Genomic DNA, 26716 nt, shown 5'->3' on the forward strand with positions numbered 1-26716 from the left:
CTTCCTTGGTGTTGATGGTGGAGGAAGGCGCACACTAGCTGGTCGCCATTACATTGATTGTTTTTTTTTTCTGCTGTAAACACATGAGGGGTCACCCGCACTCAATCTTTTTAGATCCCTGTACCACCTAACTTTCTCCAAAATGAAAGGAGCCAGGCACCTTGTGGTCCTCACTTAACCCAGAGTCTGGGTGACAGCACACACGCCTATAGGCCCCTGGGGACCTACCTTTTATCCTTTGTGCTTATTTTGAACAATGTGCCACCCCTTGATGGAGACATCCTAACATACTTTGAATTTCTGGCTTTTATGTACTCGCCAGGGGCGGACTGACCATTGAGGCACTCGGGCACTGCACTCGGGCCCCATGCCACTAGGAGGCCCCATCAGGGTTGCCAGCTCAGTAAAACCAGGGACAGTATGTACAAATCTGTGTTTTTTTTACATCTGTCCCTGATATGTCCGAAACCGACATGCTTTTGATGTAAAAATCCCGAGATTTTAGCTGCTCCGCCTCTGCACTGCCACCTGGCATGGTGGCCATCTGTAAGCCCGGGGGCCCCATAATCTTCTATTGCCCGGGGGCCCCATGAGTTGTCAGTCTGCCCCTGGTACTCGCTTTAGTTGGAATAGATCCTTTTGGATAATCAACCCCCTGAAGAAGTCTTATAAAGTTGAAACACGTTGGGATTCTTCTCTCTGTGCATCTTTGTCCATTTATATATATTTTTTTTTTTAATGTCGCTTCAATAAAATATTGTGCTGTTAGCTATATATTACATATTCTCAGTGTTTCCTCTCATATGCGTCCCCTGCTGTCCTTATATAGTTACATAGTTATTTTGGTTGGAAAAAGATACAAGTCCATCTAGTTCAACCAATAAAAGGGGGGGGGGGGGCATTATACAATCATATATACACAATCCTATACCCACAGTTCGATCAAGAGGAAGGCAACAAAAAAAAACAGCAAAGCGTGATCCAATTTGCCATAGAATCTTCAATCTCTCAAGAGGTGCTGCACTTAAAGCGGGAGTTCACCCAATTCGTTTTTTTCTTTTTCTATTTTCCCCTTAGCTTCCTGCTCGTTTTGTCTAGGGGAATCGGCTATTGGTTTTAAAATATGATCCGTACTTACCCGTTTTCGAGATGCATATTCTCCGTCGCTTCCGGGTATGGGTCTTCGGGAGCGGGCGTTCCTTCTTGATTGACAGTCTTCCGAGAGGCTTCCGACGGTCGCATCCATCGCGTCACTCGTAGCCGAAAGAAGCCGAACGTCAGTGCGGCTCTATACTGCGCCTGCGCACCGACGTTCGGCTTCTTTCGGAAAATCGTGACGCGATTGATGCGACCGTCGGAAGCCTCTCGGAAGACTGTCAATCAAGAAGGAACGCCCAGTCCCGCAGCCCATACCCGGAAGCGGCGGAGAAGATGCATCTCGTAAACGGGTAAGTACGGATCATATTTTAAAACAAATAGCCGATTCCCCTAGACAAAACGAGCAGGAATCTAAGGCTGAAAAGTGTTCGCTATGGGTGAACCTCCGCTTTAAGTGTCTTGGAATTCTTAAAGAGTCTTGCCCGGATCACCCGTACTACTTCCTCCCAGGGCATAGGTCATATACACTTCTGCACCATAACTCCCACTCCCAATTCAGGTAATGTCTTGGTTGATGTGTTGGGGTCCCTCTTCGCGGGTTAATGTGCTGGTTGACATGCTGGACTCAAAAGGTGTTAAAATAATTTGTAAAGAGTATTTATACTTGTTATTAAGCAGCGTTTCCTTGCTGATTTTGGCCTACTTCACAACACTTATAATTACTATTTTTGAGTGACTTTGGAATTCTTGAGTCCAACCTTGGACTTGTAATCTCTACTGTGGCGCTCTTGCTCTTACAAAACTTCTTTGTCCCTACAGGAGGCATCTTCTAGAAGTCCTTTTGTCTATGAGAACTGCCTAACTAGAGTCACAGTATATTCTATTCAGCATCAAAGTTCCTATATGAATTTGGTTTCAGGGGACAGTCCCCGGATTGAGGACACTGTCCCTGGAGCCAGTCTGTCCCCGGATTTGTTCCCGGATTGCAGTGGCATGGAGGGGGGGCATCTGGTACTCTCGCCTCGGGTGCAACATTTTGGGGGTGCAAAATCATTACTGTGCCCCCCCCAAGTGTGCTGTATTTCCCCCCCGCCCAGGGACTCCTGTAGTCCAGCCTGTCCCCCATGATCCCTCTGGTGCTGCTGTTGGAGGAGCTCTTGGCAGGGGATACTGAGGTGCGGCTGGGTGTCGGGAACAGTACCTGGTGCTGGGGTGAGGATTATCATGGAGGCCATGGACAGCTGAGCAAAATAAACCGATCTACACTGTTCATGTAGGGGGGTGTGAGTAGTGTAGGAATCAGGTAGGTCAGTGTAGTGGTCAGTAAAGAACTCAGGTAAGTCAGTGTAGTGGATAGTGTAGGAATCAGGTAGGTTAGCGTAGTGGTCAGTGTGGGAAACAGGTAGGTCAGTGTAGGGATAAGGTTGGTGAGTGTAGTGGTCAGGTAGGTCAGTGTAGTGGTCGGCGTAGGAATCAGGTAGGTCAGTGTAGTGAAGTCCATAAACAGGTAGAGAAAAGGGAAACTGCCGCTCTAGGTGAGTGCACTCAGCAATCAGTGTCCTCTCAGAAGCGTGGGTGCAGGCAATGCACAAAGCGAAGACCGGAGAAAAGACTGGACAGCCGCACTTCCACAAAATTCTTAAAAAGTTGCTTTTAATGGTAAAAAATGGAAATAGCACTACAAGTCACAGCAGACAGTGGGGTGGATAGCTGACGTGTTTCGCACTGGGGTATCAGCGCTTAGTCATAGCCAAAGACTAATCATAGACTAAGCGCTGATACCCCAGTGCGAAACGCGTCAGCTATCCACCCCACTGTCTGCTGTGACTTATAGTGCTGTTTCCATTTTTTACCATTAAAAGCAACTTTTTAAGAATTTCGTGGAAGTGCGGCTGTCCAGTCTTTTCTCCGGTCTTAGGTCAGTGTAGTGGTTAGCGTAGGAATCAGGTAGGTCAGTGTAGTGGTCAGGGTAGGAATCAGGTAGGTCAGTGTAGTGGTCAGGGTAGGGAACAGATAGATCAGTGTAGGAATCAGGTAGGTTAGTTAGTGGATAGTGTAGGAATCAAGTAGGTTAGTTTAGTGGTCAGTGTAGGGATAAGGTTGGTGAGTGTAGGGATAAGGTTGGTGAGTGTAGTGGTCAGGTAGGTCAGTGTAGGAATCAGGTAGGTTAGTGCAGTGGTCAGGTAGGTCAGTGTAGGAATCAGGTAGGTTAGTGCAGTGGTCAGGGTAGGAATCGGGTAGGTCAGTGTAGTGGTCAGGGTAGGGAACAGATAGATCAGTGTAGGAATCAGGTAGGTTAGTGTGGTGGATAGTGTAGGAATCAAGTAGGTTAGTTTTTTTTAACAACAAGGTTGGTCTTTATTGAGTCAGAGAAAAAAATAAGGACATATACAATTCAACGGGTTACAGTGCATACATGGCTGGGCGGAGAAATACATACAGAAACAGTATATAGCAAAATGAAATCAAAAGAGATCCAATCGTGGACTTGATGTAAGCTACAGGACTGCAGGACTTATTTCAGGCGGGGAGAGAGGGGGGAACGGAAGGAGGGAGGGAAAGAGGGGGGAAGGAGGGAGGGAAAGAGGGGGGAAAAGTAGGTTAGTTTAGTGGTCAGTGTAGGGATAAGGTTAGTGAGTGTAGGGATAAGGTTGGTGAGTGTAGTAGTCAGGTAGGTCAGTGTAGGACTCAGGTAGGTTAGTGCAGTGGTCAGGTAGGTCAGTGTAGGAATCAAGTTGATTAGTACTACTGTACTAGTGGAAGGGACTCAGGGAGTGCTAAAAGCGAGGGGTGCAAATTTCTTGCCCTACCCCGGGCGCTGACAACCCACACTACACCACTGACTGCATATATAATTTGAGTAAAATATGTGTATTAAATAGTTTACCATTTGCCAATAAAAAAAAAAAAATGTCCCCGGATTTAATTTTAACCACTTCCAGCCCAAGGACGTCATATGACGTCCTGGACTTTCAGTGGGGATATCTGAATGATGCCTGCAGCCACAGGCATCATTCAGATATCCATCTCTTCAGCCGGCGATTCTGTGCACCATAAGAACGATCATAGCAGCGGTTCCGCCGCTTGATCGTTCTTATAGGCGGCGGGAGGGGACACCCCCCTCCCGCCGCCATCTGGTGCTTCTCCGGGCTCTCCCGTGCCATCAGAGACCCATAAAAACGATCCGCCGGGCGCGATGTTATGACGTCACGCCGGGTCCTGGAATGTAAACACAGCCGCAATCGCGGCTGAAAGCATTAGATCTGTGAATTTTTTTTCACGATCTAATGCTATCCTGACGTTTGGCGCCATTCCATGAGTGTGCGCAATTTTAAAGCGTGACATGTTAGGTATCTATTTACTCGGCGTAACTTCATCTTTCACATTATACAAAAAAATTGGGCTAACTTTACTGTTTTGTTATTTTTAATTCACAAAAACGTTTTTTTTCCCAAAAAAAAGGCGTTTGAAAAATTATTGCGCAAATACTGTGCGAGATAAAATGTTGCAATGGCCGGCATTTTATTCCCTAGGGTGTCTGCTAAAAAAACATATATAGTGTTTGGGGGTTCTGAGTAATTTTCTAACAAAAAAATTATGATTTATGCATGTAGCAGAGAAGTGCCCGGTATGGAAGTGGTTAAAAATCTGGTCACCTTACTCCATGCACACCTTCCTATGTTATATTGGTTGCATAATGGACAGCCTCACAGACGAATGGAAAAATCAGTATGATGGTTCTCGATCTGCAGCCATCCCTCACTCACCTGCTTGTTGTCTGGGTCAGCGTGGGCATTGTTGGTGTTGGTCTCTTTCTGAGGACTATTGGTTGGTACATGGTTTCCCACTCCGGATGTGGTGCTAGTCCGCGGATGATGGGAGTCTCTTCCATCATTGGGGTGGCTGGCAAAGAGAAAATATATTTTAAGACTGTCGTAGAAATTCAGCAAAGTATTCTTTCCACAAAAAGACAAATCAGCCACCAGCATCTCTCCCTTGCATTATATATATATATATATATATATATAATATGCCTCCAGCTAGAATATTGCCAGATTGGCCAGTAATACATACCAGCATGCAATGAAGTACTTAGAGGCCAAAAACCAATTAGCCTAATTGAGCCCATAGCTGAGCTAGTGATGGATAGCACACATTACCTGTGCTTCAGCAGCAGAGAGCGCATGACGTTTGAGCGATCTATTGCTCTGATCTGCTCTGAAACAACCATTGAATCCACAATCGTCCGAACTATTCCCAACATAGAAGTTTGTTCCAAGTCTAGAAGGATTGCTCCTGTAGGGAGAAATTAATTAAAAGGCTTTTTTAGATTTGCATGAGCTTATAGAGGGCCTAGCACCAAATATACTGTGGGCCGGATTCAGATAGATTTGTCTATCTATCTGCTGGCGTAACGTTTCTGCGATACGTTACGCCGCCGTAAATTAGGGCGCAAGTACTGTATTCAGAAAGGACTTGCGCCCTATGTTACGGCGGCGTCACGTATGTCGTCCGGCGTAAGCCCGCCTAATTCAAATGTGTTTGATGTGGGCGTGTTTTATGTAAATTCACTCTGACCCCACGTTTCTGACGTATTTTATATGCGCCGTTCGTGAAAAAATCCCAGTGCGCATACTCGAAATTACGCCGCAAAGCCTCATTGGTTTCGACGTGAACGTAACTTACGCAAAGCCCTATTCGCGAACGACTTACACAAACGATGTAAAAATGTAAAAACTCGGCGCGGGAACGACATCCATACTTAACATTAGCTACGCCTCATATAGCAGGGGTAACTATACGCCGAAAAAAGCCTAACGTAAACGACATAAAAAAATTGCGCCGGCCAGACGTACGTTTCTGAATCGGCGTAAATACCTAATTAGCATATTCCTCGCCTAACTATACGGAAGCGCCACCTAGCGGCCAGCGTGAATATGCAGCCTAAGATACGACGGTGTAAGACACTTACAGATCTTAGGGAAATCTATGCGTAACTGATTCTCTGAATCAGTCGCATAGATACTACGGCCCGCACTCAGAGATACGACGGCGTATCAGGAGATACACCGTCGTATCTCGTATCTGAATCCGGGCCTGTATATTTTCATGATAAGTGCATGCATGCTAAGAAATGTGTCATTTTATCACTTGCAGGTATTTATTACCTCTCTCAGATATCACAATACTCCCCCTATGCCTAGGACAGAGCCATTTTTCAGGTAACATCCAGAGTCAGCACCTGTTGATTGAGTTACTGGCTAGGGCTGGGCGATTTTCCTTCCCAAAACAATCAGCGATTTTTTAATAAAAAACTCGATTTACGATTAAAATGGATTTTATTTATTTTTTGATGGACACCGCGCCAGTCCTGAGGAGCTGCGGGCAGGAGTTTTTAGGCGAGGCCGCGGTGTCCAGCCTCGCAGACTAGACCAAAGCCGCAGCCTCGCCTGCAGCTTCTCAGGACTGGCGCGGTGTCGGCGCCGGTCCTGGTGGAAAAAAAATAGATTTTTTTAGATATTTCTTTAAAACCTGAATCGATTTGACCTTGCAACTCGATTCAGGATTCAAATCGATTTTTTCCCCAGCCCTATTACTGGCTCAGACATAATATACTGTATGCATGTAAAAGCTGGTGCCCATGGAGGTCCTGGCTTTGTTTGAAAATATCTGACACAGATCAGCCCCAACTGCAGTCTCTCACTAGGGTGACTTGCTACAAAGTTATAATAATGCATTGTTGTGATCATTGGAGAAGAGGAGAGCGAGGAAATGCTCCACTTGCTTGCAGCAGGTTATCTCTTCTCAGCCTTTTGGTTAAGATGAACTGTAGTGTCTGTTCTTATCAGTGTCTAGTAGGGGGTGCTGTGCTGTCATTCTGACTTGACCGGGAGCTCCTGTGCAGGCAGTGGCATATGTCCGGATGAGTGAGATTTGTTCCTATACCCCCCATGTGTGTCCTGAAGAAGCAATCCAGTGAAATGCGTTGACACATAGGGGTTCACGCATGTAGTGATGTCATACTGTTGAAACGTAATACCTTTTTACAACTATTTTATATTGTATATATATCGATGTTTCATAAAATGTATCTTTTTATGAAAAGCATATTGTTGTTCCAATCTGCCTCCAAAGTCTGACCTAGAGGGTTTCTTTTTTCCAATCAGCCTAGGCAAAGTCTCAGACTGAAGCTTAAAGATGGATTTTAACGATAAAATTATTTTTAATGATAAAAGGTGGAGCTTTTCTGCTGTTCTCCTGTCACATATGCATTTGTGTAGACTTAGAATGTAAATAACTGTATATATATATGATGTAGGCCCAGCTGCTCCCCTTGCCCTTTCTATGCACTATATACTCTGCACTACAGACATCTATCAGTCAATGACCTTGTGTAAAGATCACATGCTACGCCTGCAACTCTTCAGTGGAAAAGGGAAGGAAGTTTTGACCACATATACGTTGTAGATTGAGGTAGAAAATACCAGTCCTTAGATGAGGTGGTTGCTTTCATTTCCCTTTTCAGGATTTTTTCTTGTTCAGGGTTTACATCTTAAGTTGAAATTTAATTTACATATTTTGATCTGGCTAGAGTGTCTCTGCACTCACATAGCAAACTTGTAATAAACTTAAAGGAGTTGTAAAGGAAAAAAAAAATTCACCTTAATGCAATCTATGAAAATCTGTGAAAAAACATCTCATGATGCCGCCCCCCCCCCCCCCCAGCCCCCGTTTTATTTACCTGACCCCTTGAAAGTCCCGCGCTCGGTCCCGAGATCCTCTTCGCCGCTCAGCCTGGCCGCTGATTGGCTAGAGCGGATGGATTGAGAGCAGCGCAGCCATTGGCTGGCGCTGCTGTCAATCACATCCAGTGACGCGGCGCGCCGAGGGGCGGGGCCGAGTGTATCACGGGAGCGCGCCCGCAAGGACTCATCACCATGCGAGCTCTCTCGCATGAATGTGATGAGTTCTTGCGGGGAAGACCAGAGACAGCCGCAGAGGGACCCCAGAAGACGTGGATTGGGGCCACTCTGTGCAAAACGAACTGCACAGTGGAGGTAAGTATAAAGAAAACATTTTTTTTCCTTTATTGACCCTTTAAAGGGGTTGTAAACCTTTGTGTTTTTTTTTCACCTTAATGCATCATATTCTTTAAGGTGAAAAAACACCTTGCAGTCACCCCAAAGCACCCATTTTACTTACCTGAGCCCCGAATTTCCGAGGGCGCTATTCCGCGTCGTTCTCCCCATGCCTGATTGGCTCTTCATTGGATAGATTGATAGCAGTGCAGCCATTGGCTCCCGCTGCTGTCAAATCCAATGACGCGGCCACCAGGGGGCGGGCCGAGTCATACAATCATCGGCTATAGCCAGCAAGGTAACCCCCTCGGGAGAGAGATTCCCAGAGGGGGTTAGCTCTTGCGGGGAGGAGCCGCGAGAGCTGCCATGGGACCCCAAAACAGGACGATCGGGGCCACTCTGTGCAAAACGAACTGCAGAGTGGAGGTAAGTATGACATGTTTGTTATTTTAAAACAAATTGAAGCTTTAGTGTCATTTTAAGCTGGCCACTCAGTGTCATCCATAGAAATGCAAATATTTATTGACTACTTTAAAAACTGTATCAGGCTAACATGTTTCGGCTGTAGTAGCCTTCCTCAGATCTATGATGAAGGCTGCTACAGCCGAAACACGTTAACCTGAGACAGTTTGTTGCACAATTAACTTATGATGCCTGGCAAGTCTAGCAATAGCTTAGCAAGTCATTTTAAAACTTGCAGCTCAATTGCTTTCTATCTGGGTTGATCTTTAAAACCCACCATGTGCAATGGTCTTCCTGAGTTCCAGCAAGCTACGGAAGGATAGGGAAGCCACATGAGGTTTGCCCCATCGGGAGGTCTCTTGTTCAACATCCTCCTCAAATTTTATCCAGCGAGCCGTCTCCTTCCACTGCATCTCCTGCACCCCATCAGTGACCAGCTCATTCAGCTCCACAAACACCTGAAAACAAAAAAAGAAAAAAGTGAACCAGCTGTGAGCAGAGGTGGCAGAAGTCTTCCACAGGATAGGATCATCCTTAACATGTTTTAACAGCTAGTCATGCAAAGTCTTCCATAGTTTACCTCTCATGAATTGGGATGAGTTTAAGGTTCAGTCCAAACACATGTCCAGACCAAACATTTACCCGTTCCACCGGAGCCAAACGCCATGTATAATAGCAGTATTACCACCGCTGTTATACACAACGGCTTCCTGCTGTCAATGGTTGTTAAGGACACCAGTGGGGGCTGGCACCATCGAGCCCTTAACAACCAGGGACATCACCAGCCAAAAAATTGTCATGGGTGTCCCCATAATTTATATCAGGCCTTTCAGGTCTGGTATGATCTTTAAAGAGGACCAAATGCTTAAAAAAAATGTGAGTTGTCCCCCTAAATTGTATAAGAGGGAACCCCATGCAGAACTCAAGGGAAAAAACGTGAAGTGCCCCCAAATATCCATACCAGACATGTATCTGAGCATACATACCTGGCAGGCCAGGAAAGGGGGAGGGGGGCAAGCTCATGCCTCTCTCTTTTTTTTTTAAGTGTACCAGGCCACATGTCCTCAACATGGGGGATACCTTGCATTTTTTGGTACATGTACATGATTCATCTGGATCAACTGGGGGCATAACTGGAGAGTGTGGTGAGGCTGAAGAATTATGGGTGGAACTGCATACAGATGTGCGTAGTTCAAAATTAATCATTGGAGTTTGTTATAAACCACCCAATGTTAATGAGGAGGTGGAGACTCAGCTCCTTGCACAGATGGAAAGGGCTGCAAGGGCTGGGACGGTGATAATAATGGGGGATTTTAACTACCCAGAAATTGACTGGATTAATGGCACTTCTGGGACAGTTAAAGGACAAAAATTTAAAAACCTATTGCAGGACAATTTTATGGTGCAGTTTATTGAGGCCCCAACTAGGAATGATGCTCTGTTGGACCTGATAATCTCAAACCATGCAGAGCTTATTACTAATGTTCAGATAAAGGAACACCTGGGTAGCAGTGATCATAATATGATTTCATTTAATGTTAACTATAAGCAGGAAATACATACAGGAAATATTAAAACACTAAATTTTAAGAGAGCAAATTTTCCAAGGATGAGGGCTGCTCTCCAGGACTTGGACTGGGAGGGACTATTGACACAGATGAACACAGAACAGAAATGGGAATTTTTCAAAAAGACTGTGTGGAACCTCACTGCAAAGTATGTTCCCATGGGCAATAAGTTTAAAAGGCTAAAAATAAAACCTATGTGGCTCACGGGCAAAGTTAAAAAAGCTATAAACAATAAGAAAGTAGCTTTTAAAAAATATAAAAATGAAGGAACACTAGTGTTGTTTAAATGTTACAAAGAATATAACAGGATATGTAAAAAGGAAATCAAGGATGCAAAAATTCAAAACGAACGACAGATTGCAAAAGATAGTAGGACAAACCCCAAAAAATTCTTTAAATATATTAATAGTAAAAAGGTGAAGTCTGAGCATGTAGGCCCCTTACAAAATAATCTAGAGTGGGTGACTGGGGACAAAGAGAAGGCAAATTTATTAAATGCTTACTTCAGCTCTGTGTATACAATGGAGCATGGGGGAGCTCATGTCCAAAATGGGGGTGGGAGTGACACAGCCCCAAATCCACAATGGCTCAAAAGTGATATGGTCCAGAAATATTTAGACAGAATAAAGGTGGATAAAGCACCTGGACCAGATGGCATCCACCCACGGATCCTAGGTGAGTTGAGCTCTGTCATTTCAAAGCCACTGTATCTAATATTTAGGGACTCATTAATGACAGGAATAGTACCACTGGATTGGCGTAGAGCCAATGTGGTGCCTATATTTAAAAAGGGAACAAAGTCTTTACCAAGTAACTATAGACCTGTTAGTCTAACTTCTATAGTTGGGAAGATACTGGAACGTTTAATAAAAGACCACATGGATGAGTTCTTGCAGGAAAAAAACTATTTAAGCAGCAGACAACATGGATTCATGAAAGACAGAAGTTGTCAGACAAACCTGATTTCCTTTTATGAAGAGGTAAGTAAAACCCTGGACAGAGGCGTGGCTGTGGACGTGATATATTTGGATTTTGCAAAAGCGTTCGATACAGTTCCGCACACACGGCTCATGTGTAAGGTAAGGTCTACAGGATTGGATATATCAGTTTGTAAATGGATAGAAAATTGGCTGAAAGCCAGAATTCAGAGAGTCGTGGTTAATGATTCTTACTCTGAATGGTCCAATGTTATCAGTGGTGTACCCCAAGGTTCAGTGCTGGGACCCTTACTTTTCAATATATTTATAAATGATATTGGGTCTGGGATCAAAAGTAACATTTCTGTCTTTGCAGATGACACCAAGCTATGCAGTGGAATAACGTCCTTGCAGGATGTCTCCAATTTACAAGCCGACCTCAATGCTCTGTCTAATTGGGCGACTGAGTGGCAGATGAGGTTTAATGTTGATAAATGTAAAGTTATGCACTTGGGGGCTAAGAATATGCATGCATCATACATACTAGGGGGAGTACAACTGGGGGGATCTGTAGTGGAGAAGGATCTGGGGGTTTTAGTTGATCATAAGCTCAATAATGGCATGCAATGCCAAGCTGCGGTTTCCAAAGCGAGCAAAGTCCTTTCTTGTATTAAGAGAGGTATGGACTGCAGAGAGAGATATAATTTTGCCCCTGTACAAATCATTAGTAAGACCTCATCTGGAATATGCAGTTCAGTTTTGGGCACCAGTTCTCAAAAAGGATATCGGAGAACTGGAGAAAGTGCAGAGAAGAGCAACCAAACTGATAAGAGGCATGGAGGAGCTCAGCTATGAGGAAAGATTAGAAGAACTAAATCTATTCACTCTTGAGAAGAGGAGAATTAGGGGGGATATGATCAACATGTACAAATATATAAGAGGTCCATACAGTGTACTTGGTGTTGAGTTATTCACTTTACGGTCAACACTGAGGACAAGGGGGCACTCTTTACGTCTAGAGGAAAAGAGATTTCACCTCCAAATACGGAAAGGTTTTTTCACAGTAAGAGCTGTGAAAATGTGGAACAGACTCCCTCCAGAGGTGGTTCTGGCCAGCTCAGTAGATTGCTTTAAGAAAGGCCTGGATTCTTTCCTAAATGTACATAAAATAACTGAATACTAAGATTTGTAGGTAAAGTTGATCCAGGGTAAATCCGATTGCCTCTCGGGGGATCAGGAAGGAATTTTTTCCCCTGCTGTAGCAAATTGGATCATGCTCTGCTGGGGTTTTTTGCCTTCCTCTGGATCAACTGTGGGTATGGAGTTGGGTGTATGGGATTGTATTGTGTTTTTTATTTTGTTTGTTTATTTTTTTGAGGTTGAACTGGATGGACTTGTGTCTTTTTTCAACCTGACTAACTATGTAACTATGTAACTATAAGGTTGGTACATTGTATGGCATCTTATGCCTGCAAAGAGACAAATGAAGACTTCTCGTGTTTTCATGCACAATAGGAAGGCACATGGTTCTACTAGGCTAGTCTGCTTCCAACTTATTAAAATTGTAATAATGCCCCATGGCATAGGTCACACCCCCTACCAAAAAACGAAAAAGAAAAAACCTAAATCCTACAAGTGCTGCTTTACAACTATTATTCCTTTATACTGGCTTTTACAGATGCAGCAATTTAGAAATGGGGTGAAAGGTTTAGCACCGGGAAACATTTATTGAAAGATAAAAAGTGCATTTTATATACAACTATATAGATCAGACCAAAATGAGGGACAAATGAGGAGGAAAGAGGGACAGAGGGACATTGTTCCAGATCAGGGACAGTCCGTCGGAATCAGGGACAGTTGGGAGATATGAATATCACCTCATGGGGTCCTTTCCGTTCGTGTTTTTTCTTAGTCCAGTTCATCTGTGGGGAGGCTACAGTGGCATCTTTCCTGCTCCCCCGACACTTCGTCACCAGCTGTCTGCGCAGTGCCGGAGGTTCCTCCAGGTTCAGAACTACACAAAGTAGACAATCAAAATAAGTATAGTTATAAATAACCCATAAAGATCAGTATAAAGCCTACTGGGCTTATCTAACCAAGCAGAGCAAAGAGAGATGGGGTGCCATAATCCACAGCAAGCAAATCAGGTCACCGTTCATCAGTGTGAAAGAATTAAAACAATGCAATATCTGGGCGGATGCAGTGGGCTCACAATGCACTCATCCATTAAAATAAACAAGTTTGCGAACTATAGATAAATGCAAAACAAAGTACATACCTACAGCTTATTTTTGGCTATTAGAACAAACATTAGGAGATGGTCATACTTTGGCTATGCCTACTCTAATGCCACGTACACACGGTCGGAATTTCCAACAACAAATGCTCGATGTGAGCTTGTTGTCGGAAAATCCGATCTTGTGTACGCTCCATCAGAAATTTGCTGTCGGAATCTCCAACAACAAATGTTTGAGAGCTGGTTCTCAATTTTGCCGACAACAAAAGTTCTTGTTGGAAATTGCGATCATCTGTAGCCAATTCCGACGCACAAAAATCCTACGCACGCTCGGAATCAATTCAACGCATGATCAGAATCATTGAACTTTATTTTTCTCGTCTCGTCATAGTATTGTACATCACCGCGTTCTTTGACGTTTGGAATTTGCGACAACATTTGTGTGACCGTGTGTATGCAACACAAGTTTGAGCCAACATTCCATGGTTTTGTTGTCGGAATGTCCGATCATGTATTATTTGTATAGATTTTTTTTTAAGTTAACCATTTTTATAAAAAAAAAAAACGGAAAGAATACAAGAAGCTGTTTATGGTTTGTAAAACTGTGCTATATACCTTCCTAAGAAATATTTTATCTGCATCCATACTTGCAACCTGTTTTAAGAGCAGCCATTTTATGGGCAGAGTCAATATTCTAGGGATACCCTAAAAGTAAATGACATCATAGCAGTGAGGAAGCCATTTTGTATTCAATGGTGACTGTGCTTTCAAGTGAATCGAAATTTGGTCCAGATAACAGATGACCAATAAGTATGGCTTGAAGCACACAACACCACCAGCAATGTTCTGTTGTATAAAAGGAAGGGAAAAGGGGATGGGAAAAATTTGCGCTTAGTGAGAAAAAAAATATATATTAGTGAAACAATTAAGATAAGGTCCTGGAAGGGACGTCTTGCTGCTAAACACTACAACTTAGATATAAAGTGTGAAGAAAAATGTGCAAAAAAAAACTTGTTGCTTTATACATTGATTTATAAGGTATATGTTGTTGTCCAGCGCTACACTGTTTTTGCACAATGTTCTGTTGTAGCCTGTGGAATAGAGGATAGAAAAGGCAGCACATTAATATAGGGGCAAGATGCTACACCCTCTAACCCAACATCTTCAACCTTTTTACCCCGAAGGAACTTTTTTAACCATTTTGAGCTCTCAAGGATGCCTAGAACGGTCAGTGCAGAAGTGACCTCTTACATTGGCTGTCAGTGGGAAATTGCCCCCTTATAGTGGTAGTTATTGTAGGTGGGAGATCACTCTGCCATTGTCTATTGCTTAAGGATCCCCGATAACCTCTGGAGGAACTCTAGGGTTCAATAGAACACAAGTTGAGAAAGCCTTGCACTGTTTTATGCTTAATAGGCATGTATTTTGAAGGCTAATAACTCGCTGCTAACCGTATAGAATTGTTGCACTGGGATGAGAAGAGTATCTCCTCACCCTGGTCTTTGTCTGCTGAAAGATCAGAATTTCATGCATTCTCCCCAAAACATCTGGGCAGAAATCTGGCTTGCATGTCGTTGCTTATGCCCCTTAACTGTCCCGCAGTCTTTCAGGTCCAAAATATGTCCTACCATAAAAGAAAATCCCCTAGGCCAAGGTGCCTGTAATCAGCAGATGCCCATCAAGACTATCCAGGGTTTCCTACATTTGAAGGACCAACACAGGGCATTTTTCCTCCCAGGGCCGCCATCAGGAATTATGGGGCCCCTTACACAGCTTCAGGCATGGGAACCGGGGGGGGGGGGGGGTGCTGCCGCCTAAAATTGAGAATCGGGAGGGCTGCCGCGAATTGAGAAGCGAGGGAGAGGCTTTACAAAAAAATTAAATAAAGAAAAATATCCTCTGGGCCCTTTAATAAAAAAAAAAAAATATATATATATATATATATATATATATATATACACATTTTTTTTTATATATATATATATATATATATATATATATATATATATATATATATATATATATATATATATATATATATATAAAGAAATTTAAAAATAAAAAAAGAAACCTCTGGGCCCTTTAATTAAAAACAAATATATAAAAAAATAAAATAAACATTTAGAAAAAAAAAGGGGGGTTTGCCACATGGGGCCCTGTGGACCTCTGAGCCCTTTAATAAAAAAAAATATATATATATATATATATATATAAAAAATAAATAAAATAAAAAACAATATTTTTTTTTATAAAAAAAGGGGGGTTGCCATCCGGGGCCCTGGGGACCTCTGGGCTCTTTAATAATAATAATATTATATACCCCTCTCATTGACAACTGACGCTGGGGTATTTTTTTCTCCTGTTTAACACTGATACTGTGGTGTTTTTCCTCCTACTGACTACCAAAATTGAGGCATATTTCCTCCTACTGAGAAACAACGCAGGTGTAGTTTGCTCCTATTGCCCTCCAATGCTGGTACATTTCACCTTGTACTAAACACAAATGCTGAGGCATTTTTTCATATATATGGCTGCACATCCAGGAATTCTGATTGCCTTTTATTGTTCAAAGTGATAACACCAAAGACACCAACACAAGGTAACGTAAACGCGTTTCACACTGGGGCATTTTTTTTCATTCTATAGACGCTGGGGCAATTTTACCAATGCCTATTAACTAAGGTAAGGAGAACACCAGGAGTATTCTCTACATTTCAGAGTGGGTCATTTTGGAGGACCTGCTAAATCAAAAGCAAGTTTGGTATTGTAAAAGAGGCTTTCCACCTTCAGGAAGAAAGTGGGAACCCTTAAAAATAAACCTATTCCTAAACATGTAAATATAGTGGGATTCATAATCTGCTCAATCAGTTGTTTCAAGGTTCAAACTCTGGAGCTGTAATTCTTTATTTTGTTTTGCTACTCAGTGATTTAGTCACCTAGAACAAATATGCACCCTATGAACTCACAACACATGATCTATCCCATGCTAGTGGCTTATAAAGTAGTATAGCAAACATTAGACATGTGCATTCGTTTTCGTTAGAATGCGTTTTCGTCCGAAAATCTGTTTTTTTCGTTATCATTTTAACAAACGATAACGAAAGTGCAAGAAACGAAAACCGAAAGATCCAACATAAAAAATGCTTTATTTTCGTTTTCGTTGCGGTAAAAATTCGATATAGAGAGATTCGACATTATAGGGAAAAGATTCGACATCATAGAGAAAAGATCCGACATTATAGAGAAAAGATTCGACACTATAGAAATAATAGATTCGACATTACAGAGAATAGATTTCGATTTATGAGAAAATAGATTCGACATTATAGAGAATAGATTCGACATTATTACTAGTCATACAACATTAGAATTCTTGTAGGCGGAATATTCGAACGGAAATGTACGACCAATCGACAGAAACCAAAACCAAAGATAAAACCAAAAACCAAAACCAAAAACCAAAAATATTCGACGTTCCGTCGAATATTCTTTTGACCATTCGACAGAAACCAAGTATTATTGGATTTTCGGACGAAAGCTATTCCCCAACGAAAAACGAAATAAATCAAAACGATTTTCGGGAGTAACTAAATAAATTTATTTTCCAAACGAAAACGAAAAAACGAAACGAAATATTCCAGTCTGCACATGTCTAGCAAACATAGGGATTATGGCTTTAAAGCTTTTCTTCAAAAATAAGCTGTCAATTGGCTATTTAATATCCTGATATGTCACCTTTAAAATACACCTATCATGAGAAAATAAGTAGTTATTGACAAGGAACAGGTATGGAGCTAAGCAATACCGACTTTTCTCAATGGCAGCCCACATACTTCTGCAATGATGAGTCTACATTAAAAAAGATTTGTTGTTAAAATTTAGCATTATTTCAGCATAACAAAATAGTCTCTTCTACTTACCAATATTGTCTCCATCAGGGAGGGTAAGATGGTTCTTGATAGATTCCCAAAGGTCGTAATCTTCAAAGTTCAAAACAAACTCTTCAAAGTCTTCGTGACCCACCGAATCTCTCATATTCCGGTTAGAGCTTTCTTTTCTGGTCAGTTCCTCCTTCCCTTCACTCTCATCACCTTCTTGTATGGTTCTCATCTTACCTTAACTATACCCTTCTCCTGAAATACAATTCTTTCTTATCTATCTCGTTTTGCAATCTATAGGTTCTGTTAAAGCTCGTTAAAGGGTCAACTACTCAAACCCAAAGTCGAGATGCCAAAGCTAAATTTGGACCGCTCCAAAAATTTCCACATATCACAGGTGGACCTCTTCACCTGACCTGAAGCCAAATGATGGATGAAGACATATTGCTTGCAGTCAGTAGACAATGAAAACCCCAGATTAACTGATCTCAAAATTTACCCAATTCCCTCTCTGTTTCTCCCTAGTTGAACTGGAATGATTGCTTGAAGTTCAACTAACAAAAGCTAGGAGATGGTCATACCTGGCCTATCTACTCTACCTTCTTCAGCTTATTAAATCCATCATTTGGCCTACTCTCTTGTCCTAAATTAGCCTGATGCTCTGAATGTCCTGTCTGTCTCCAACCTCTCAGTTTGCTGTCTGTATCTTATCTGTGTGTCAGTACCCGTCTGTCCTATTGAGTTCTCCATGCCCCGAGGAAAGGTAGATGGATTTCCATGACGTACCTCAACCACGTCGGGGGTGAGTGGTGAAAGTCAATGGCACGGGCTCTTTTTTTAGGCTGTCGAGTGACATGTGAGAAGATTACCTATCATTTTGTCCAAGCCATTGAACGCAAGATGGAGGAGACCAGCCCAGGCTACATTATTAGCTTTAGTGTATGAGTTAACTGTATCTTTACTAATAATAAAAAGAAGCCACCAATTTATCTTGTTTCAGATACATAATATTTTTGGCACTGATGTAACTGTAGCTGAACTACAATAGATCAATATTATCCCCTGGTGTAATTATTGATTGGTTAGGGATTGATCGTTCTGTGGGGCCTCTAGCTATTCCTGAACTTCATTCAATGTCACAGAACAGCAATGATAAATGAATATGGGGTTTCGGGATGTCCAAGTTAGTTCTTCAGATCTACTCGCATACAGCTAATGTGAGCATCATGGAAAACCTATACAGAAAATGCAAATTAGGCGTTGCCGAGAATGATTCGTACAGCGGGTGCATTAGTGCGTTAGACTTCTAGAAAACGTGGTATAAATATTTTGAAAGTGAGGAAAATTTGTTTCACCCCCTTCTAATTTCTGGACAAAAGCAAGGCAGTGAAATGATACATTGTGAAGATTCACAATGAATGTGCAGAAATAAGCAAGTACAGGTTAAATAAATTAGACATGTGCGTTCCCGTTCGTAACGAATGGATTTTCGTACGAATTTGTTAGTATTCGTACATTCGGATCAATTTGAACATCCGAAAAGCTGAAAGAACCAAAATACGAAAATTGCGGAATTACGAATAAGCAAAATAACGAACAAGCGAAAATACGAACATATGATTGGACAATCTTACTAAAATACGAAACACCGAAAAAGCAAAAGAACAAAAATTACATCTATAATGAACGATTTGCATTCCGTATTTTAAATCCTTTGTCCGTTCATATTTTCATTCGTATGTTCGTATTTTCATTTGTGTGTTTTGTAAATCCGTTTCTTTGTCTGTTCGTAAATTTGTGTACTTGTATCGTTCTTTCGAATGGGCACTGGGCAGTGTAGTTAGTGAGTGATGTATCTTACTTAATATCTTAGCTTATTGTACAGTGTAAAGCCTCGTACACACGATCGGACTTCTCCGTGGATTTTTGTCTGAAGGGAGTTGGCCAGACATTTGAAACCGAAAAAGTTTGTCCGATAGAGCGTACACGCGGTCAGATTTTTTGGAAAACGCTCATTTTGGCGTTTGTTGGCAAAAAGTCCGAACGTGTGTACGGGGCTTAAGAGAAAGTATATGTTAATATGGATTAGCCGCGTGTTGCTATGTATTTACGAAAGTACAAAATTACGAATCCGTTAAACGAAAATTATTATCTAACAAAATTACGAATTTCGAATCAACGAAAATAAATTAGACAGAATTACGAATCATTCAGTATAAACGAAAATAAAACTGTTACGAAAATACGAATGGGTCCGAATAGGAATACTTGCGTCTTACGAAATACGAACGGGTCCGAATAGGAAAACTTGAGTCTTATGAAAATAACGAATCTACGGAACGAGACGAAACGGAACAAAATAATACGAAAAATTTTGTTGCGCACATGTCTACAATACATTACAGTTTTTCTGGCTTTGCTGATTAAAGTGACACTAAACAATATCCTTTTTCTCTAAAAATGATCAAAGACAGGGGTCTCAAAACCAGCCCACTGCAGGATTTTATCCAACCCACTGATGATGTAAGATGGGGACTTTGATGAAAATAGGGTCTCTGATGTGCAGGGGACACTGATGTAAGGGAGACTTTGATATAAGGGTGTTGTCATGGGCTCAAGTTTATTTGGAATTTCTTTGCCTTGTTTCCCCTTTTTTTTTCTCAAAAGAATATCACGCTGCTTACAAAAAAAAAAATCTTATTTAGGACTTTACTGGTTCCAGAGAAAGTCAGCCGTCTCTCTTTGGTATCAGTAAAGTCCTAAATAAGAATGTTTTTTTTGAAGAGACCCTCACAATAAGCCGACCATTCTTAGTAGTTGAAAAAAAATAAAACCTCAAAGTAAAACCTATTCATTTAAATTTGAATAATTCATTTGTAAAAAGATTTTTTTTTAAAACCATAAAAACGTTTAAAATATATTAATTGGCCCTTGTACCGAAAAGTTTGGAAATCCCCTGATCTACAGGTGCATCTCATCAAATGAGAATATCATCAAAGTGGCAGATCCACAGACAGAGTATGCCGGCGTATCTACTGATACGCCGGCGTACTTTCAAATTACTCGCGTCGTATCTTTAGTTTGAATCCTCAAACAACATATGACGGCATCTGGGTTAGATCCGACAGGTGTACGTCCTCGTACGCCTTCGGATCTAAGATGCAATACTTCGGCGTCCGCTGGGTGGCGTTCACGTTGTTTTCCGCGTCGGGTATGTAAATTAGCTATTTCCGACGATCCACGAACGTACGAGCAGCGCATTTTTTTCCGGCGTCTCTAGTCGGCTTTTTCCGGCGTATAGTTAAAGCTGGTATTTTGCGGCGAATAGATAGACTTGCCATGTTAAGTATGGCCGTCGTTCCCGCATCGAAATTTGAATTTTTTTTTTTTTGCGTAAGTCGTGAATCGGGATGGACGTAATTCACGTCTAAGGTAAAAAAAATGACATAGTTTAGCGCAATGCACGGCGGGAAATTTAGAAACGGAGCATGCGCAGTACATTCGGCGCGGGGACGCGCTTCATTTAAATGAAACACGCCCCCTAATCGCCAATTTGAATTCCGCTACCAGAGATACACTACGCCGGTAAAACTTACGGCGCAAAATCTTTAAGGATTCGAAATTACGCCAGGTAAGGTACGGCGGTGTAGCGTATCTCTGATATGCTGCGCCGATCTATTTCTATGTGGATCTGGCCCAAAATGTTTATTTATTTCAGTAATTCAATTCTAAAAGTGAAACCCGTATTTGATATAGATGCGTTACACACAGAGTGATATATTTCAGGTATTTCTTTCTTTAACCACTTGCTTACTGGGCACATATACCCCCCCCCCCCCCCCCCGCCCAGGTGAAATTTCAGCTTCCGGCAATGCGTCGCTTTAACTGACAATTGCGCGGTCGTGCGACGTGGCTCCCAAACAAAATTGACGTCCTTTTTTTCCCACAAATAGAGCTTTCTTTTGGTGGTAATTGATCACCTCTGCGGTTTTTATTTTTTGCGCTATAAACAAAAAAAGAGCGACAATTTTTTTTAAAAAAATAATATGTTTTACTTGTTGCTATAATAAATAGCCCAATTTAAAAAAAATAAAAAATAATTCTCAGTCTAGGCCGATACGTATTCTTCTACATATTTTTGGTAAAAAAAAAAAAAAATCGCAATAAGCGACTGGTTTGCGCAAAAGTTATAGCGCCTACAAAATAGGGGACAGAATTATTATTTTTTTACTAGTAATGGCGGCGATCTGCGATTTTTATTGGAACTGCGACATTATGGCAGACACATTTTTGGCGCAATTCACATTTATACTGCGATCAGTGCAATAAATATGCACTAATTACTGTATAAATGTGACTGGCATTGAAGGGGTTAACACTAGGGGGCGAGGAAGGGGTTAAATGTGTACCCTGCATAGTGTTTCTAACTGTGGGGGAGGTGACCGATCTGTGTCCCTGTGTACAAGGGACACAGATCGGTCTCCTCTCTCCCTGACAGGACGTGGATCTGTGTGTTTACACACACAGATCCACGTCCTTGTCTCTGTAACCGCCAATCGCGGGTGCCTGGCGGATATTGCGGCCACCAGGCACGCGCATGGGCATCTCAGTGATGTGGCGCTCGCGTGCCCCCCAGTGGCCCGGAGGAGCGGAGGCTGTAAAAAGACGGCCTCCCAAAGATTTAGAACCATATACGGCCATCAGGAAGTGGTTACATTTTGAGGAAAATGTCTTATGCCGCGTACACACGACCGTTTTTCGGGTTCTAAAAAATGACTTTTTTTAATGTCATTAAAAACGATTGTGTGTGGGCTCCAGAGCATTTTTCATGATCTAAAAAAAACTTCACAACGTTTTTAACGTTGTCGTTTTTAAGGTTGTAAAAAATTGTCCTGTGTGGGCTTTAACGACGTGAAAAAAAATGCGCATGCTCAGAAGCAAGTTATGAGACGGGAGCGCTCGTTCTGGTAAAACTAGCGTTCATAATGGAGTAAGCACATTCATCACGCCGTAACAGATTGAAAAGCGCGAATCGTCTTTTACTAACACGAAATCAGCAAAAGCAGCCCCAAGGGTGGCGCCATCCGAATGGAATTTACTCTTTATAGTGCCGTTGTACGTGTTGTACGTCACCGCGCTTTGCTAGAGCATTTTTTTGTTCACGATCATGTGTAGGCAAGGCTGTTTTAATGATCGGGTTGAAAAAAACGTTGTTTTTTCTAGACCATTAAAAACGTCATTTTTTAGAACCCGAAAAACGATCGTGTGTACGCGGCCATTACAGCTAACGAAAACCCAAAATTCAATATCTCAGAAAATATGATTACATAAGATCAATAATAAAAAAAAAAAGCATTTTTAATACATAAATGTTGGCTTAGTGAAAAGTACCGTATTTATCGCAGTATAACGCGCTCCCGCGTATACCGCACACCCCTAAAGTTGCCCCGAATCCTGTCGAAAAAAAGTTTTTATTTGTACTTACAGTTTCGGTTTCTTGCGCGGCGTCCATCGGCGGCCTCGTCGGGTCCGGCGTCCGTCTGCGGCTTCGGGTGTCCTCTTCGTCGGGTCCGGCTTCCTTCTGCGGCTTCGGGTGTCCTCTTCGTCGGGTCCGGCTTCCTTCTGCGGCTTCGGGTGTCCTCTTCGTCGGGTCCGGCGTCCGTCTGCGGCTTCGGGTGTCCTCTTCGTCGGGTCCGGCGTCCTTCTGCGGCGTCCTCCCCGCTCGTTTCCCGCGCCGAGTTTGAATACTGCGCCGACATATACAGAGCGCAGTACACTCATGTATTGTCGGGCAGGCTCGGCAACTCTCGCGCTGACGTCCTGTACGTCCAGGACGTGAGCGCGGAAGGAGCCGAGACTGCTCGACTATACCCGAGTGTACTGCGCTCGGTATATGTCGGCGCAGTATTCAAACTCGGCGCGGGAAAGCGGGTATCGGCGTATACCGCGCACCCACGATTTTGCCCTGATTTTCAGGGCAAAAAAGTGCGCGGTATACGCCGATAAATACGGTATGTCCTTGTACAGTGTAGTATGCATTAAATAATTGGTCAGGGCTCCTTTTGCATGAATTACTGTATCAGGCGATCAGCCTGTGGCACTGCTGAGGTGCTCTGGAAGACCAGGTTGCTTTGATAGCAGATTTCAGGTCGTCTGCATTGTTGGGTCTGGTGTCTCTCATCTTCCTCTTGACAATATCCCACAGATTCTCTATGAGGTTTAAGTCAGGCGAGTTTGCTGGCCAATCAAGCACAGCGATACTATGATCATGTGACCAGGTATTGGTACTTTTGGCAGTGTGGGAGGTGCCAAGTCCTGCTGGAAAATTAAAGGGGTTGTACAGGAAAACATTTTTTCCCTAAATAGCTCCCATTACCTTAGTGCAGTCCTCCTTCACTTACCTCATCCTTCCATTTTGCTTTTAAATGTCCTTATTTCTTCTGAGAAATCCTCACTTCCTGTTCTTCTGTCTGTAACTCCACACAGTAATGCGAGGCTTTCTCCCTGGTGTGAGGTGGGCAGTGTTGCTCATCTTCCTTTAAAAAAGTAATTAGTTACAGTTACAATTTACTTGTGCGAAAAAGTAATTGAGTTAGTGACTCAGTTACTTTATTGGTAAAGTAACTAGTTACTTGGCAAAGTAACTGAGATTTTTTTTTTATATATTCTACAATGCAATTGCGGTTAATCATATGCCTTTTTTTTCTTTGTGTGACTTTTCTACTGCAGGGCATGTTTTTTTAAAATCTATACCAAACCTAGAAATCTAGAAAGGATTTTAACCACTAGCTGACGGCCGTACGACTTTGTACGGCCGCAGCGCGGCTCTAGATCTCTAACAGGCCGTGTTTTTACAGCCGCCCCTTTCCTCCTTCCCCGCGCGCGAACTGCTGTGCTGGCCGTGTCCCTTGAACACAGCCAAACACAGATCGCGGTAAATAGCCAATCACAGCGGCTATTTACAGCGCGATCTGTGCGGCCAATGAGAGATGATCTCATATGTAAACATATGAGATCATCTCTCATTGCCGACTCTCCCCTCCTCACACAGACACCGCGTGTGAGGAGGGGAGAGCAAACTGTGAGTAACTGGTCACTTTTTTTTTTCAAATCACTAATCAGTGCCCCCAGGACCACCTGTGCCCCCCAGTACCACAGTGCCCCCCAGTACCACAGTGCCCCCACCAGTAACACAGTGCCCACCAGTAACACAGTGTCCACCAGTAACACAGTGTCCACCAGTAACACAGTGCCCACCAGTACCACAGTGCCCCCCAGTACCACAGTGCCCACCAGTACCACTGTGCCCACCAGTACCACAGTGTGCCCACCAGTACCACCGTGTGCCCACCTGTGCCCACTAGTACCACCTGTGCCCACCAGTACCACTGTGCCCGCCAGTACCACTGTGCCCACCAGTACCACTGTGCGCCCACCAGTACCACCGTGCCCACGTGCGCCCACCAGTACCACCGTGACCACCGTGCGCCCACCAGTACCACCGTGGCCACCTGTGCCCACCAGTACCACTGTGCTCACCTCATTAGTGCCATCTGTGCCGCCTCATCAGTGCCCACCTGTGTCCACCAGTACACAAGCCTCATCGGTGCACATCAGTACCCATCTCATCAGTACCCATCTCAGTGGTTTTTGGTCTTTTTTCATTAATTGCGCAAAAAATAAAAAACGCAGAGGTGATCAAATACCACCAAAAGAAAGCTCTATTTGTGGGAAGAAAAGGACAAAAAAATCATTTGGGTACAGTGTTGTCATTCAAAGTGTAAGAGCGCTGAAAGCTGAAAATTGGTCTGGCCAGAAGGGTGTTTAAGTGCCCAGTATGGAAGTGGTTAAAGGTGGACCACATTCAAAAAAATAAAAATAAAAAAAAGAATACCGATACTTTTTTAAAAATGTGTCCCCAAATACAGCCATGTCCCCCACAGATGCAGCCATGTCCCCCACAGATGTAGCCATGTCCCCCACAGATGCAGCCATGTCCCCCACAGATGCAGCCATGTCCCCCACAGATGCAGCCATGTCCCCCACATATGCAGCCATGTCCCCCACAGATGCAGCCATGTCCCCCACAGATGCAGCCATGTCCCCCACAGATGCAGCCATGTCCCCCACAAATGCAGCCATGTCCCCCACAGATGCAGCCATGTCCCCCACATATGCAGCCATGTCCCCCACAGATGCAGCCATGTCCCCCACAGATGCAGCCATGTCCCCCACAAATGCAACCATGTCCCCCACAGATGCAGCCATGTCCCCCACAGATGCAGCCATGTCCCCCACATGATATACAGCCATGTCCCCCACATATGCAGCCATGTCCCCCATATATGCAGCCATGTCTCCCACATGATATGCAGTCATGTCCCCTACATATGCAGCCATGTCCCCCATATATGCAGCCATGTCCCCCCACATGATATGCAGCCATGTCCCCCACATATGCAGCCATGTCCCCCACAGATGCAGCCATGTCCCCCCATACCTAGATGCCGCCGCCTACTTAATCAGCATGCGGGGAACATTACAGCTTTCATTTAAATAGCTGTGTGTTCCCGCCGCGCCGCGTATAGACACTCCCCCTTGCTCGGGATTGGACGGGTGATCTGCACTTTGATAGACAGATCACCCGTCCAATCCCGAGCAAGGGGGAGTGTCTATACGCGGCGCGGAACAGACAGCTATTCAAATGAAAGCTGTAATGTTCCCCGCACGCTGATTAACTAGACAGCGGCGGAATTGCGGTATGCGGCGGGGGGGGGGGGGTGGGTTCTAGTATCGGATCTGGCATCGGGGGCATTTGTGGGAATACAAGTACTCCCGCAAATGCTCAGTATCGGTAATCTCGGTAACGCCGCCCATGTAGTGGGAACGGCGTTGCCGAGAGGGTAAAAGTAATCAGGTAGATTACTAGTTACCCGCAGGAGGCCAATCGTTACGTAACAGCATTTATTTAAATGCCGCTACTTGCAACACTGGAGGTGGGGGGGGGCGAGCGGGAGTGTCAGGACGCCCACTAACACACAGCTCCTTTCTCTATCTGCAAAGTAAATAGCGTCCTGACTTGCCTGCTCGCCCCCTCCCCCCTTAAGAGGCTTTCTCCACACCAGGGAGAAAGCTTTGCATTATGGTGTGTAGTTACAGACAGAAGAACAGGAAGTGAGGATTTCTCAGAAGAAATAAGGACATTTAAAAGCAAAATGGAAGGATGAGGTAAGTGAAGGATGAGGTTCCTTTACAACCCCTTTAAATCAGCATCTCCATAAAGCTGCACAGCAGAGGGAAGCATGAAGGAAAATTGTACAAGAAAAATGTGTATTGTATGGCCAGCCTAACAGTTGCAGGATACAAATCACCCTCCAGTCCTTCTATTCATTGCTACCTGATCCTCACAGTCATCTCTGTGGTATTTATCAGCGCCTCTCTGTCTCCTCCTCTTGCTCTCTGGTAACTGAGAGGCGGA

General features: G+C 43.4%; 1 protein-coding gene across 1 annotated transcript in view; it reads right to left on the reverse strand.

Moving 5' to 3' along the window:
- LOC120944153 (anion exchange protein 3-like) overlaps positions 1-18103 on the reverse strand; it is a 76328-nt gene extending 58225 nt beyond the window's left edge. Inside the window, exons 1-5 of the mRNA XM_040358068.1 lie at positions 17281-18103; positions 13002-13138; positions 8917-9097; positions 5259-5394; positions 4866-5001 (exon numbers count right to left, since the gene is read on the reverse strand). Of these exons, the coding sequence (XP_040214002.1) occupies positions 4866-5001; positions 5259-5394; positions 8917-9097; positions 13002-13138; positions 17281-17470 (780 nt within the window). The 5' untranslated portion in view covers positions 17471-18103. The remainder of the gene's footprint in view (positions 1-4865; positions 5002-5258; positions 5395-8916; positions 9098-13001; positions 13139-17280) is intronic.
- Positions 18104-26716: the final 8613 nt, after the last annotated feature.

Source organism: Rana temporaria, chromosome 6 (assembly GCF_905171775.1).
Source record: "Rana temporaria chromosome 6, aRanTem1.1, whole genome shotgun sequence".
NCBI classification, from domain to species: Eukaryota; Metazoa; Chordata; class Amphibia; order Anura; family Ranidae; genus Rana; species Rana temporaria.